Raw genomic sequence first — 13,713 nt, 5'->3', positions numbered from 1 at the left:
TGCTTCTACTTCCTGTGATGTGAGATTGTGGCAAATAGAGGCCTGAAGGTTATCAAGGCAAACTAAATTGATTTGATTTTAAAGTTAAACTGTCATGCTGAACTGCTTAATGCAAGAAATGTATTATATTATGACAAAATGATGATGATGTGTCCTTAGAGATTAAAAAAATGTGTTAAACTGACACTGGCTACATTGATAATGATGCTGGAGTGGAAAGTTTTCACCCAGACAGAAGCAAAATATGAAAGTGTTACTGCTAAAAGTCAGATTTTAGTTGGACTAATGTCTTAATGTCATGTAAACACATTAGTCCGACTAAAATCGAGCTAGTCTTAGTCATACTAACATACCTGGATAATGTGATTCATAGTCGGACTGGAGTTTCCTCCCCAGTCTTTGATCCGGAAGTAGAACGAGACAACATATAAACTCCAGTACTGTTGAAACTGCCGGAGAAGAACAAACGAAAGCTATGGAGAAGACCCACTTTTGGAGTGAAGTAGGAGCAGGGACGAAACATACAGAACCACAGCACAATTCATCTTGCGTTCGCATTTTGTTTTTCTGTGACAACAGGAAACTGATTCAATGTGCATTAGCTTACAGAGAGATACAGCGCCACCTATGGAGGTGGAGTCAGAAGTACACGGCCTGTAATGCATACTCTGACTCGGACTATGGCCTTAGCTCAATTGGACTGCATGTACCAACTCTCTCACTGCATCTTTCAATTTGTTGGTGAGTATTTAACATTTATGAAGTTTTTTTAATTTTTATAAATGACCACTTGTTGCATTGACATATCTTATTTCTGTGTTTTGTAAGATCTGCAGTTGTACATATTTTACATATATCTACTTTTAAAGGTGTTTTCCACAGCCCCGATATGGCCAGAAAGGTTGCCTAGCGCTGCTTTAAAGATACTCACCTTGCATTTGACAAGAAAACTGATGACACTTGATAGAACATTCAATTTATTACATTTTCTTTATCATCAAAAACATAACATACTGTATGTACATTTAGTGAAAACTGTAGTCCTACAGTCAACATATCCAAAGTGCATTTAACAAACAATCTGACAGAAACACAATCGTGTTTTTAGTAAAGTAAATGTGACATAATGTGACAACACAACAGACCTACAAACAATTCAATGGCTACAGATAACAACAGAATCACTTTCTCCATTCAGTTCAGTCAGTACAGCTCTAATGCTCCGGCTGTAGTGGAACAAATACACACACGTTTTACAAACCACACTTGAGCGACTGATGGCTTCCGGACAACGAGAGCAGAAATGTGGCCTGACGTGTCAACTGTCTTTCTACAAACTCGTATTACGTTACAGACCCGACACACGCTGACACCTCTTTTAATTCAGCTCAAATTCACATAATTATCTTAAATAAAACATTTACAAAATAAAGTGACAACAAAATCCAACGTAAACACAAAAGAAAGTGCGTGTAGGCCTCTAGAAAACCAAACAACAAAAATAAGTTTGACAGTGAAGGACTGCTTTGCTGCCTCAAAGTGAAACCCTTTTTTATTTTTATTTTTTATCCTATTCTTGCTGTAATTCGAAGGATCAACATTTTGTTTTGTGATGCCACAGAAAGCATAAACACATTTACCGCAGATAGTTGAGGAGATGAATCAGTGTCTGCTGACAGCCGGAGTGTTATACTCCACTTTAGAAAAGAAGTCTGGTTTGATCTCACATTTCATAGCTGCACCCCAACCCCTGGATTTAAGGGAATCTTAAGACACTGAGAAGTGTTGTGAAGTCGCAAAGATAAGTGTTGTACACTGTGGTCGGAAGGCACTTCTTTATGGAGGAGAATGTGATAACCACGATGTTTATAACTGTTTTTCAGTATGTGAGCCTGTTAACTGTGAACAGATTTCTCTTTTGTTTTAGGTTTTTTTTTTTACAGTGATGTATATGAGGTGTTCAATACCGCTGTGCTCACTATAAAGCGACAGACAGCAGCTGGTTAACACACTTTGCTTATCAACAACACGATCCACAGACCAGAGCTTTGTAAAACTATCTAATTGCACATTATGTCTCATTTGTTTAGTCTGAAGTATGAACTGAAACTGTGCAAAATGATAACTTGTAGTTTTACAAGTGCTTTGTTTAAATCCAGAATCCTCATCTTTTAGCCTCAGTGTAGCTTCCAAATATGCTGAGGTTTAGTCATGTATGGATATGGACACTCCATAATCGTTTTATTACCTTGCACAACTCCCCAAGTCCTCACCTCTTTTCCTTTTGCTAATGAACCATTCATCAGACCCCGGGAATGATGCGGGAGAAGAGTTAGAAGCTATTAAAACAATATTGTACTATTAGTGTGCCGTGAAGAATGGCAGTTTAAAGTAAAGATGGCCGCGAGAAGGTCACATTCTATCATTCGTGACATGGCCGTCCACTCCTGTATCCTTGAAGCACTTTGGCAAACGACCTTTTCTTTTCGCTGGTTGTAACCGATTAAGGGCTTCGGCTGATTCATCACCGCTATCAAAGTCGAGCGGTTTTTACTGTCGGGCATTTATCAATTTCACGTTGTTGAGAACAAGCACACTACAGTTAGACTGCAACGGATTATGTGTCAGAAATCATGTGGGGTTTTGTCTTTCTTTCTGAAAAAAATGCCTGCTGAGGCTGCACATTTTGGAATGAACCTGATGGGATTTTTGTCAGAATTCAGAACAAAAAGCCTTCAAAAGAAAATTGTTTTACAGCAGATCTTGGTGTCTTAGGTCTAAGAGCATAACGACAACATAAAGGACTTAATAAGCTACACTAAAGGGATTTTTGGTGCAAACTTTGAAGCTACTGCTGCAGTCAGACAAAAAGAAAAAACGACAACAAAAAACAACATCACGCCGTCCCACTCACTCTACAGTTGACACTATTGTTACAGTTTCACCAGGAAATGATATATTACACATGTCACTATACATATTTCTACATCCTCTCTACAGTAGTGGTTAAAGTGTTCAGTTTTGGTCGAGCAGTTCTCTGTCATTGAAGGGCTCTCAGGCTGCAACTGGATCCACAGCCACTAGAGGGCGATGGTGCCTCTTTCTGGTGCTGGCTCTTCTCCTCCTGCTGCTGCTGCTGCTGCTGCTGCTGCTCTGGCTCATCAGACAGAAAGCTGGGAAACGTCTGTGCTCGAGGGATGAAAGTCATTGTCAGGCCACTTCCTGTGACGGGGAGAAAAAAAAGTGGACAAAGAGTCGATGAAGTGCTCGTTTTCACTTTGTCCCGTCTGATTTACCTCGCACTTAAGTCCTGTGTACTTCTTCAGCAAACTGTTGCTTAGCTACCGCCCGTGCCCATGGCTTCATAAAGAAATTAAGATTGCAAGACCATGCTGACATTTCACATTCGGATTGAAAAATGATCTCTTCACATCATTAAGTGTAGGTGCTTCTCCGGTGCAACAATAATTAAAATAAAAAGGTTTCGCTGGGATAAAAGATTTGACGCGAAATCAACCTTTCACCTCAAATTCAGGGCCTCATTCCACGCCTCATCATCCTGGAGTGTCTGCTGTCTCGTCTCGTTCCCCGCGCGCTGCCTCTCTACCTTAGTTTAAATTAATTGGACCAATTTGTTCTTCAGTGCATATTGGTTAACTGCACTGAGACGGAGTAATGGATACTTGTGGGTGGAGCGCTGCTCTGTGCAACTGTGAGACGATTAATAATATATTGGAGCACTGTTTGGAGACGTGCACGCTGAGGTGGGTTGAGGATAAAGTGGCTGGCAGGCTGCTGATCATGCACCGAACTGGGAAGGAAGTGGCCGCCGATCAATATTTCAGGAGGTGCAAAACTTAACACAACGCTGTGATCAATTCGAACCGATAGCATATGTGGTAGCAGCTCATGCAACTCGCCCGGGAAAAGTTGTTGCGTGTCAGTATTTTTCCACTGAGGTTAATTGAAATTTGATTAACAAATTAAAGGTCCACTTGGTTTTCTTGTGGCGCCACACACTGAATAAAAATAAATAAGTAAAACAAAAGACTAATGGATAATTTCCCTCTCCACTGTTGGTGTCATTAGTAAATACGCTTTTGGAGTCTTTAAGCAAAGTCAGAGCCAATGTGAAGCCCTGAAACTAATTAAATAATGAGGTTAAGAGAAAATATCACAAGAAAGCGTGCTCATTTATACTGTGTATATAGATATATAAAGAGGAGAGATGCAGCACAAAAGGGATGAAGTTAGAGGCAGAAAGCACAAGAACTACATTTTTCTGACAACATCCAGACTTGTATAAAGTACCTTAAAGGAATACTTGAGTAAAAGTACAAATATCTTACCAGAAAATGACTTTGTTAGAGGTTGAAGTCACTATTTTATAATATTACTTAAGTTAAAGTCTTAAAGTATATAACATTTACTGTACTGTACTACAACTGGAAGGTTGTGGGTTCAATTCCTGGCCCTGTTAGTCTATATGTGTCCTTGAGCAAGACACTTAACCCCATGTTGAAGACTAGAAGCGTTCTATATAAATACAGACCATTATCAACTCTTCTTCTTATTTGGTAGTAAGAAGTAACAAAGATAGTTAGAGGAAATGTAGTGGAGTAAAAGTTGCTAGAAATATAAATAACAAAGTAAAGTACAGATACGTGAATTTTGTACTGAAGTACAGTTACAAAGTATTTGTATTTAATTACATTCCAACACTGCTGAAATCTGTCTTGATGAGGACATTTTTGGCTTTATGTTGCGGTGAGTCATTTAGTTGGGATGGTTAAGGTTAGGGTTAGGAGGTGAATTGGGGATGCATTGTGTCCACAAATGTCCACATTAAGGATGCTATACAAGCGTGTGTGTGTGTGTGTGTCTTGTCCACAGTGCCTGTCATGATGCCACCAAAGGGAACGAGGCTCAAACCGCGGGATGCACCGCCAGCTCACCGTGACATGGAATATAAAACAAGATCCAGTCAGGTCAGCAATCACTGTCACTGTGACTTGTGTGAACATGTGTGTTAGAGAGAGAGAGAGAAAGAGACAGAGAGAGAGAGAGACATACAAAAAAAATAAAATAGAAAGTGAAATGAAAGACACTGTTGTGTGTGAACAGCTTGCAGGAGGAAGAAGAAGAGAGAGGCCAGTGTGGGTGTCAGGATGAGACCAGAACAGGACCAGCCATAACAGATGAGTCATATACACACTCACACATATTGGATATCTGAAAAAGCTTAATGTAAAAGCCAATAGCCCTAAATATGATAGAAATGCTTCATTAAGTACAGGAGACATGTTGGAAGGAGAGACATTGTCATGCAATGGCTGCTCGAGTCTGTAGAGCGGTAGGAGAAATAACAGCGCTTTTACAAATGTCTGATTGTAGCTCGCTGCTAAATACATCAACACAACTGTGATATTAACAGCAAAGATGCTGAAACCGTAGGCTGTACATTCGAAATCCAAGTAGTCGTCTTCGTTCATCATGTACCCAACTGTCAATAATCCTGATGTCCACTCATATGTGCTGTGATTTATCATCTATTTCCCTCTTAACAGTAACAGAATTAAACTGGCAATCCTGAAACCCTTAAGTGGTAACTGGTCATGGCATCATCCACAATCTGAATTATGTTGACCGGGACACAGACGTCATTGGATGATGCCCACTGTCAATAATACTGGTTTCCACTCATATATGACATTTTTTTACCGTCTGTTTTCCTCCACGTTGTCAACGCGAACATCATTTACAAAAGTGACATCATGTTCTGTTGAAACGAGCACCCGAGGCGTTAACTCTAACCTGAACTCGAGTTCATGTTGTAACCGGCACAGTCTCCCCCTGGTGACTAACTGATACTGTACCGGGAGACTACATTCATTTTTATATATAGTTCATTGATAAAACTGGTAAAAAAAAAAAAAAAAAGAGTGTATTGGACTCATATAAAGTTGTTATATTAGTATTGGAAACCAAAAATGTAGTCGAGACATTCCTACTCAATATGCACCTCCTTTCCTTTCCTTTCTTATTCGTATTCTATTAAGAAAAAAAGAGAGCAGACTCCAGCTTAAGGTTTCAACTGGAGCTCAGTGTGTTTTCCAGAAAAGCAGTGCAGGTTTAAAAAAAGGAGGAATGGGGGGAGGGAGGGACATTTCTCTCCCCTACCTACAGTACTTAATAGACTGCTGAAATGACAGGTGGGCAACCAGGCATATCCTTTTCACATCTTTGCCAAGACAATCCCTCTCTCTGCAAACCAAGGCCAATTTGGGCTGAGAAAAAAAAAAAGAGAGAGCTCAGTGTAGACGGAGAGGACGAAGCAGATCTCATCATCACCTCAGTCACAAGCAGCAGTGTTTGCTGTGCAGAGTCGGAGTCAGAGCCCGGCGTTTTTTGGACAGGACACACAAATATAGACACACACAGGGAGACAAACAAAAAGAGAAGAGGTGGTGTCAGCATCCCTCCTCCTCCTCTCCTTCTCCTCCCTATGAGGAGTGGACAGTGATTTATCAGTGCCTTTTCATTATCCAGGGAAGGTCATGTCATCCTATCTGGCCCAGGGTGGCAGCTGCTCGTCCAGGGCACACGCAAAAAAAACCCCTGACAGTTATAATGGTAGACCCCAACACAGCAGCAGCTCCTCATGCATGTATGCATGTTGACAGTCACACACACACACACACACACCTGTCGGCACCTTCCTCTCTCATAGTGCATCCTAGTAACAGCTGTAACCAGAGAAACAGAGACTGACTGTGCACACACAGGGGCTTATGCAAGACTGCTGACATGCACCTTTCATTGTGTGTGTGTGTGTGTGTGTGTACTTTCTTTCTCTCTATCTTTCTGGGGACAGTTTGACCATGTGGGGACATTTTTGTCTGCGCCCCACAACTTCAAAGGGCTTTTTCAGGGTTAAGGTCTGGTTTTAAGGTTAGGGTTAGAGTTGGGTTAAGGGTAGGCACTTGGGTTAGGGTTAGGGAGGGTTAAGCTTTGGGTCTGCAACCTTTAGAATGAAAAGAGCCATTTTAATGTCCCTTCTCCACCCTGGAGCCACAAAAAACATATAAAATGAAGATAATATCCTGCATAAAGAATTTTTATACATATATATCCTTTATAAAAAAAAGAACTACAGTTTATTGCAATGAAATTTAAGAACTGCAAAAAGAAAACTGTTGACAGTTCATTGCTGTTTATACCCAACCTTTTTCAATATCGCATTTTGACATAGACTTTGGATGTGATGCACAAAATACCAAAACACTTTTATTTTACGCCTTTATCGCAACAAAAAAAGTGTGAAAAACATGAAATTAAAGTAAAAATAAACAAATTTTTTCTTCAAAGCTACAAGGAGCATGCATTTGAAACCTACTTAGTTAGACTTTGTCAGTGTGTGTGTGTGTTTTTAGAGAGCGCCAGCTGCAGGAGTAACAATAAACTGGATCGAATAAAAAGATCAATGGTATGGATCTTACAGAGTGGCTGAGTTCATTTCAATTTACATCCCAATAATGCGGCTGATAACTAGTGTAGAAAAAAAACTTCTCACACACTCAACAGAAAGAGAGCAAAACACTTGAACTCCCGCTTTACCTGGTCATAATGAATTTTTCATAGAATACAGTTTGAACATCTACGTCTGCTATATTCCACACGGCCTGTTGAAGATAAGAGAGTATTATCCTCGTGTTCTGCCTGTTGTGCTCTTAATACGTACTCCTCCTCTGTAAAACTCTACTTGTATCACTCCCCGGCCGATCAAACAAACAACAGAGAGCTCTCCGTGACATTAGAATTGCTAATCCTACGCCACTTAACTGTTCGGGACAAAGAAACGCAGAGAAAGAGGGATGTATGTGTGGAGAAAGTGTTTGCGTGAAATGGCATGGAAAATGAATAAATAAGATTGGCTCCAGGAGAAATATGTGCATTTTTTTCACGTTTCAATATTAGAGCTGGCAATTTAACCGCCTTTTGACAGACATGGCGTCTCGCTTTCTCAACTTTTTTAAAACTTTAAAGCACAATTATTTCCATGCATCACAAAACCCAGCAGGAACACAAAAGACCGAATAAGAAAATAAAAGCAGAGTAAAAGGCAGCAGCTTCTATCAAAGAAGGATTCCTCTCTTTTCTTTAACCCTTCGTGTTCACGCGGAACAGATCTGTGCCACAAGTGCCCCCATGGTGTGCGTTTATAGGTCACATATTCAGGCTTTAAAAAAATGTGTTGTTTTTTTTCATCTTCGTATGTGTGCCAAAAGTTATGATTCATTTCATGTTACATTTTAAGTAGTGATATAAAGTAGCAATAATTGTGCAGAAGTCACAAAATTAGACTGAAAATGAATTTCTTTTTTCATCACATTGCCTCGGTTGTGCTGAAAAAAAGAATATAAGACACTCTATATTGCACATTTTTATACCCTCTGTATATACCGTATGTTTTAGAATAGTTTTACAAAAGCGCTGTGTTCTAAGGGTTAAACAAAACAAAACACATTTGACAACTTTCAGCTACTGAAAACAACTCCTCATGGATGTATTTCCAGCTCAAGTAAATACGCAGATGTCAGAAATGAAGGAGTTAAGAATGTTCCGTTCGCCACGTGCTCATTATCTGACATAAACAAATAGGTGAATAAACCTCAATGGGACAGGAAACTGTGCTCCTTAATTATTCCCTTGCACCCGCAGGGTATTTGAAAGCAACCCAAGCATGACTCAGCAAATTGACTGTGCTGATTGGATATTCATCATGCATGCAGCGATACAGCCCGGTGAACTCAGCCAGCCACCGCCGTCCACCATGGGTTTTTTTTTTTTTTTTTTTTTTTACCTCTATTTGAACCATGTCATTATTTCAGTGTTTAACAGCATCATTATTATTTTAATATTTCACACTCCAATCTATGTGAGACGGCGATTCTCGAACAAGTTTTCTTAAACCCCCGGGGGTTATTTCTGAAGTCACCAGGCAACTCAACAACAGAGAGATTAAAAATGAAATTTAATTGAATAATCAAATTAAAATAAAGCTACACTACATTCACTACATGTGCAGGAAAAAACACTTAATCATCATAAGTGTTCTAAGTAGTTTGCTAATGAACAAATGGCTGAACATGGAAATGAATACATAAAAATTCCAAATGATACGGATGAACATATGAAAACAATTGTGAGAGTGAGTTAAAATAATAAAATACACAGTATGAGTAACATAAGAGTGAATTCCTAAAGATTATGGTATGGTGATAATTTAGTTCTAGGGAGGTAATATTGTAGTTAACCATTGTATTTCCATCTTAATAATAGCAATGATAATAGTGTGGTAATAGCAATGTAAAATTGCAGTAATACCATGTTATTTATATTCATGTAAAGCTATTCAGCTAATAACCGGAATAGCTTTGCACTAATACTGCACTAATTGAGTTATTTGAATCAGTTAAAGGGCTACTTCACCCAAAGAATGTATTGTTTTTTACTGATTTAATCTTAGAATCTTAGACTTCTCTGTTGGAAAACAGAAAGTTGGGATTTTCAAAAATTAGATAACATTGAAGCAGGTCAAATTTAATCCAACTCTGTAAATGTAATGCAAATTAAACACAGCAGCATCACTTGACCAAGTGGGAAAAAATGGATGAAACAGCCCTTTAAGTAAACATTTGGAAGAGGATGGGAGGCGTTACTGAAGGGTTACCTGAGTTCATCCACTGCAGAGCTGTGTTATGGTAAAATCTCCAGATTTATAGAGCCTTTTTTTTTTGTCTTGACATTTTATTTTAGCTACTCACCCATTCACACATACATTAATGGGGTTTAGTCAGTGTCTTGCCCAGGGACACGTCAGCACGTAGACCAGTGGAGCCAGAGATCTCAGCCCACAATGGTGCTCTGCTCAGCACATAAGAATAAAAAAAATGGCAGAGACCTTACGTCAATTAACAATCAATGCAGACGCCGTACAGGACGTGAAGACGCGCGAGAATCCAGTGGTCGTGACGAGCCGCTCGGAGGTCAAACATCCCGTGTCACGACATGAGCGGGACTCCCGTCACTCCCCACAATCACCCTGTCGACAAGACCTTTGCGCGTGTCCTCAAACACACTGATGCATTCAATTTATTCATGGCAAAGAGGAGGGGGGAGATAATGGTGGCGCTGCATGTGCGTGCGAGAGCAGGGAGAAGGCGTGGAGTGGAGGGATGCACAGACACACGGTTGGGGGAGTGTGGGAGGAGCAGTGGAGGTGCCAGGGTGATGGATGAGAGAGGAGCTCCTCTGCTCAGCAGAGTTTGGAGAGCAAGAGTTTAAGAAAGGAGACGCTACAGAGGCTGGTCTTATAACTAATGACCCCCGAGGACCTGAGGGTGGAGGGTGGAGAAGGCCCTGTTTAGTGTATATGAGTGAAAACATGGTTGATGTTTTGAAAAAAATACTCACTTTTCAGCGTACCAGGCCACAATTAAATGATAATTTATATATATATATATATATATATATATGTGTATATATATATATATATATATATATATATATATATATATATGTATATATACTGTATATATATATATATATATATACATATATATGTACGGTATATCCAGCCTTCGCTTTTCAAAAGACAATGACGGTGTCAAATCGACTTTCATCTTTGCCGAGCTTTCTGTTTTCAGTGAGAGGCAAAAGGCCTTTAATTCTCTGATAAGTCCACTAATCAACTAATACCATGGATGGAGCTTAATCTCATCAGCTCTTCAAGCACCCTTCTGCCTTTGGTCTCCATCTCGACGTCAGCACACACACACACACACACACACACACATATGCACAGAGTGTGTGTATACTGTGATGAGCCTGAATGCATTGACGCACCTGCTGTGATATAACTGTTTATTTCTCCCTTCCTTGCACATAGCTGCACATTTACCTCCACAAACACATTCTTGTCTGATCTCATTTCATTTAGATCAGATTATGAAATCCATATAATTAGATGGTGTTTGTGAGCAAGTGGCTGCAGCGTACAACCAAACGGGGGCTAATTCAGATAATATTGAAATTCATTAACCCTGAGATAGTAATGAGGAAAACAAAGAAGGTATTAAAAGCAAATGGTGAGGCAGATTACACACAACAAACAAATAAAAGTACAGTTTAATCTTTCTATAGGGCGTTATTTTTCCACTTTGTTGTATTTCCTTGTGTTTATATTGTATATTTACTTATTTATTACTATCCCTCGCTCACAGCTTAGTGGCACTAATAAAGGATTATCTTATCCTATCATGGATATCTTTGCTTATTCTATCTTATCTCACCTTTCCTTGCATATATTTTTATTTTCTGACTAAATAATCAGTCTGCGAAAATGGAAAGGGACATAAAAAAAAATCCCCTTTAATTCCTTTTACTTACTACAAACAAACATACTGTACAGAATGTTAATGTAATGTGACAATTCTGAGTCATACAGTGACTTTCCTTCTCTCTCTCTTTCTCTTTAGCTCTGCGCGTCTCCTTCCTGTTGCTCCACGAGTTCCCACTGACACAAGCAGGTAAGGAAAATAGCAACGGTGTGTGTATGATAATTAGCAACTTCATGCCTGTACCTTGGTAACTGTAGAGATCTCCCACGCTGTTCTGACGCGTGATATGCTGCCAGTAGGCGCTGCGTGGCAGGGAGATGGACTTGGTGAGTGTCTCTCTGGAGTGGATCTGAAATAGACAGAGGGGGATATTTCGCAGTGTCTCTCACTTTCTGTCACTCACTGACAACAGGGGGGAATTATATTCAGCTGTATTTGTTGCGGTTGCATACGTTATCTAATAGCACCTCACGGAGGAACAACAGTTTCCACAGTGAGCGAGCAGGAAAATATACCTTCACATGTTCACATAAAAATGTACAGGACTGTATGTTGCTGTTTCCACTCTGATTGGCTGAAATGAGGACTTGTAAATGTAAAGACATCACCCTCGAGCCAATTTAATGAGTGAAATATATCAAATCTGCATTTACTCAGTGGGAAACATACTTTTTCACTCGTTTTTTTTCACTCCGCAAACCAGAGTGATGACTTTTGTTTAGCTCTCGGTGTGATTTACAGAGCCGGGGGTAAATACTGCATTTGGAAACATTCCCAAATGGCGGGGTCCAAGAGCAAGGCCATACGGTCAAGGCTCATCAAACACCAGGCAGGCCCACATAAATAAAGAATAAAGATGAGAGTAGGGGAGGAAGGGAGGAAGGAAGGAAGGAAGGAAGAAAAGCAGGACGGGGAATATTAAGGGATGTACACAGGCTTTGTGATGGAAGAAGGGAGCGGGTGCCAAGATAACAGGGGGTCAGATGTTATCGCCGACGAATGCCATACTTGTGATGTAAGAAACCACACAACAAAACCTTCAGAAGATAGAGTATATGTATGCAAGTGTCTTTGTAAAGTTAAGCTCTACTAAACGAGAAAAACGTCACATTGAGAGTGAGAACCTCTTCTTCAAGGGAGACAACTGTTCCATTATGGAGACTTGTCTTCATTACAGGGACATAAACATAAGACAGCATAACATAAATTAATAACTTTCACTCAAGTGACTACATGTTTTCATGTGCGGGGAAGGTTATGCATAATTTAAGTTTAAAAAGTGAGTAAGTCTCTGGGAAATAAGTCATAAATGTGTTTTTTTTCTGCTGTAAAGGCTGATCTTTTCCGGATCGGTAGTCGTCATGGAGACAAAATAGTCCTAATATGGCAATAACGGATTTCTGAGTTAATCGTTAAAGTTGGGGCTAAAATGTGTTATGTGATTGTGGTTGGGTTAAGGTTAAGGTTAAGGTTAAAATTAGGAATGAATTGGTTAAGGACGATGTTAGGATTAAGGATTTGGTGAAGTGCAGATTAACTGATGTCAATGTGGTGTGTTGATTGTGATATCAGAGAGAATGGTCATTTTCACATCATTATTCTCATTTTCCAGACATTCTCTTCAGTCTGTAGAATAAGATGTGTATCGATCAAGACAATAATTCATCTTAAATGATATTTTGACACACATTTTGGCTTTAACAAATACTGCGTCTCCTGCGTTTTCGATAACATTTCGATTAATTATTCAGCCCTAGTGTGTGGTGATGAATAATCTGTGAATAAATGCGTCCAGTGTCGCTCAGCGTTTCTTCCAGCATATGTTGCAACAGAATATTTTAGCAACTGTATGAAAGTGTAGTGACACGCAATATCAACACATTTAATGATTATTCCTTGAGTATTGGCATGTTAACACGTGCACTCATTCTTTAATGACAATTTGGCAATACAAAAAAAAAAAAAAAGTGCTGTTGTGGGAAAATTTGATAAACAACCAAAAATGGAACACTGTACCTGGGAGCTTTTCTCCATCTCCTCCATCATCCTCTCATGCTGCTGGGCAATGGCCAGCGTGGCTGAGTGGACCCGCTGATAGATCATCTCCCCCTCCCGCGTCTGGAACGTGAACAAACCCTCTCCTGTGTCACACATCCTGCGCCAGGAACACACACACAGAGACGGGGAGAGAGGTACACACACTTAGATTGCTGATTTAAAAATATGCAGTTACAGAGAGACATGGATATAATGGCTCAATGGAGTCAAACAGCCTCTCATACCAATGAGGAACATGGCAACTGTCACGGAG

The 13,713-nt window shown here is 39.8% G+C and overlaps 1 protein-coding gene and 1 long non-coding RNA gene across 2 annotated transcripts in view; one reads left to right on the top strand and one right to left on the bottom strand.

Moving 5' to 3' along the window:
• Nucleotides 1-646: 646 nt before the first annotated feature.
• On the top strand, nt 647-5,643 carry LOC131459940 (uncharacterized). The gene is made up of 3 exons (XR_009240306.1): nt 647-741; nt 4,894-4,988; nt 5,125-5,643. It is a non-coding gene; the product is annotated as an uncharacterized LOC131459940 (long non-coding RNA).
• dok6 (docking protein 6) overlaps nt 1,093-13,713 on the bottom strand; it is a 47,743-nt gene continuing 35,122 nt past the window's right edge. The window contains exons 6-8 of the mRNA XM_058630101.1: nt 13,419-13,557; nt 11,646-11,751; nt 1,093-3,222 (exon numbers count right to left, since the gene is read on the bottom strand). Coding sequence (XP_058486084.1) covers nt 3,041-3,222; nt 11,646-11,751; nt 13,419-13,557 — 427 coding nt within the window. The 3' untranslated portion in view covers nt 1,093-3,040. The remainder of the gene's footprint in view (nt 3,223-11,645; nt 11,752-13,418; nt 13,558-13,713) is intronic.

Source organism: Solea solea, chromosome 1 (assembly GCF_958295425.1).
Source record: "Solea solea chromosome 1, fSolSol10.1, whole genome shotgun sequence".
NCBI classification, from domain to species: Eukaryota; Metazoa; Chordata; class Actinopteri; order Pleuronectiformes; family Soleidae; genus Solea; species Solea solea.
This window is presented reverse-complemented; position numbering and strand designations above follow the sequence as displayed.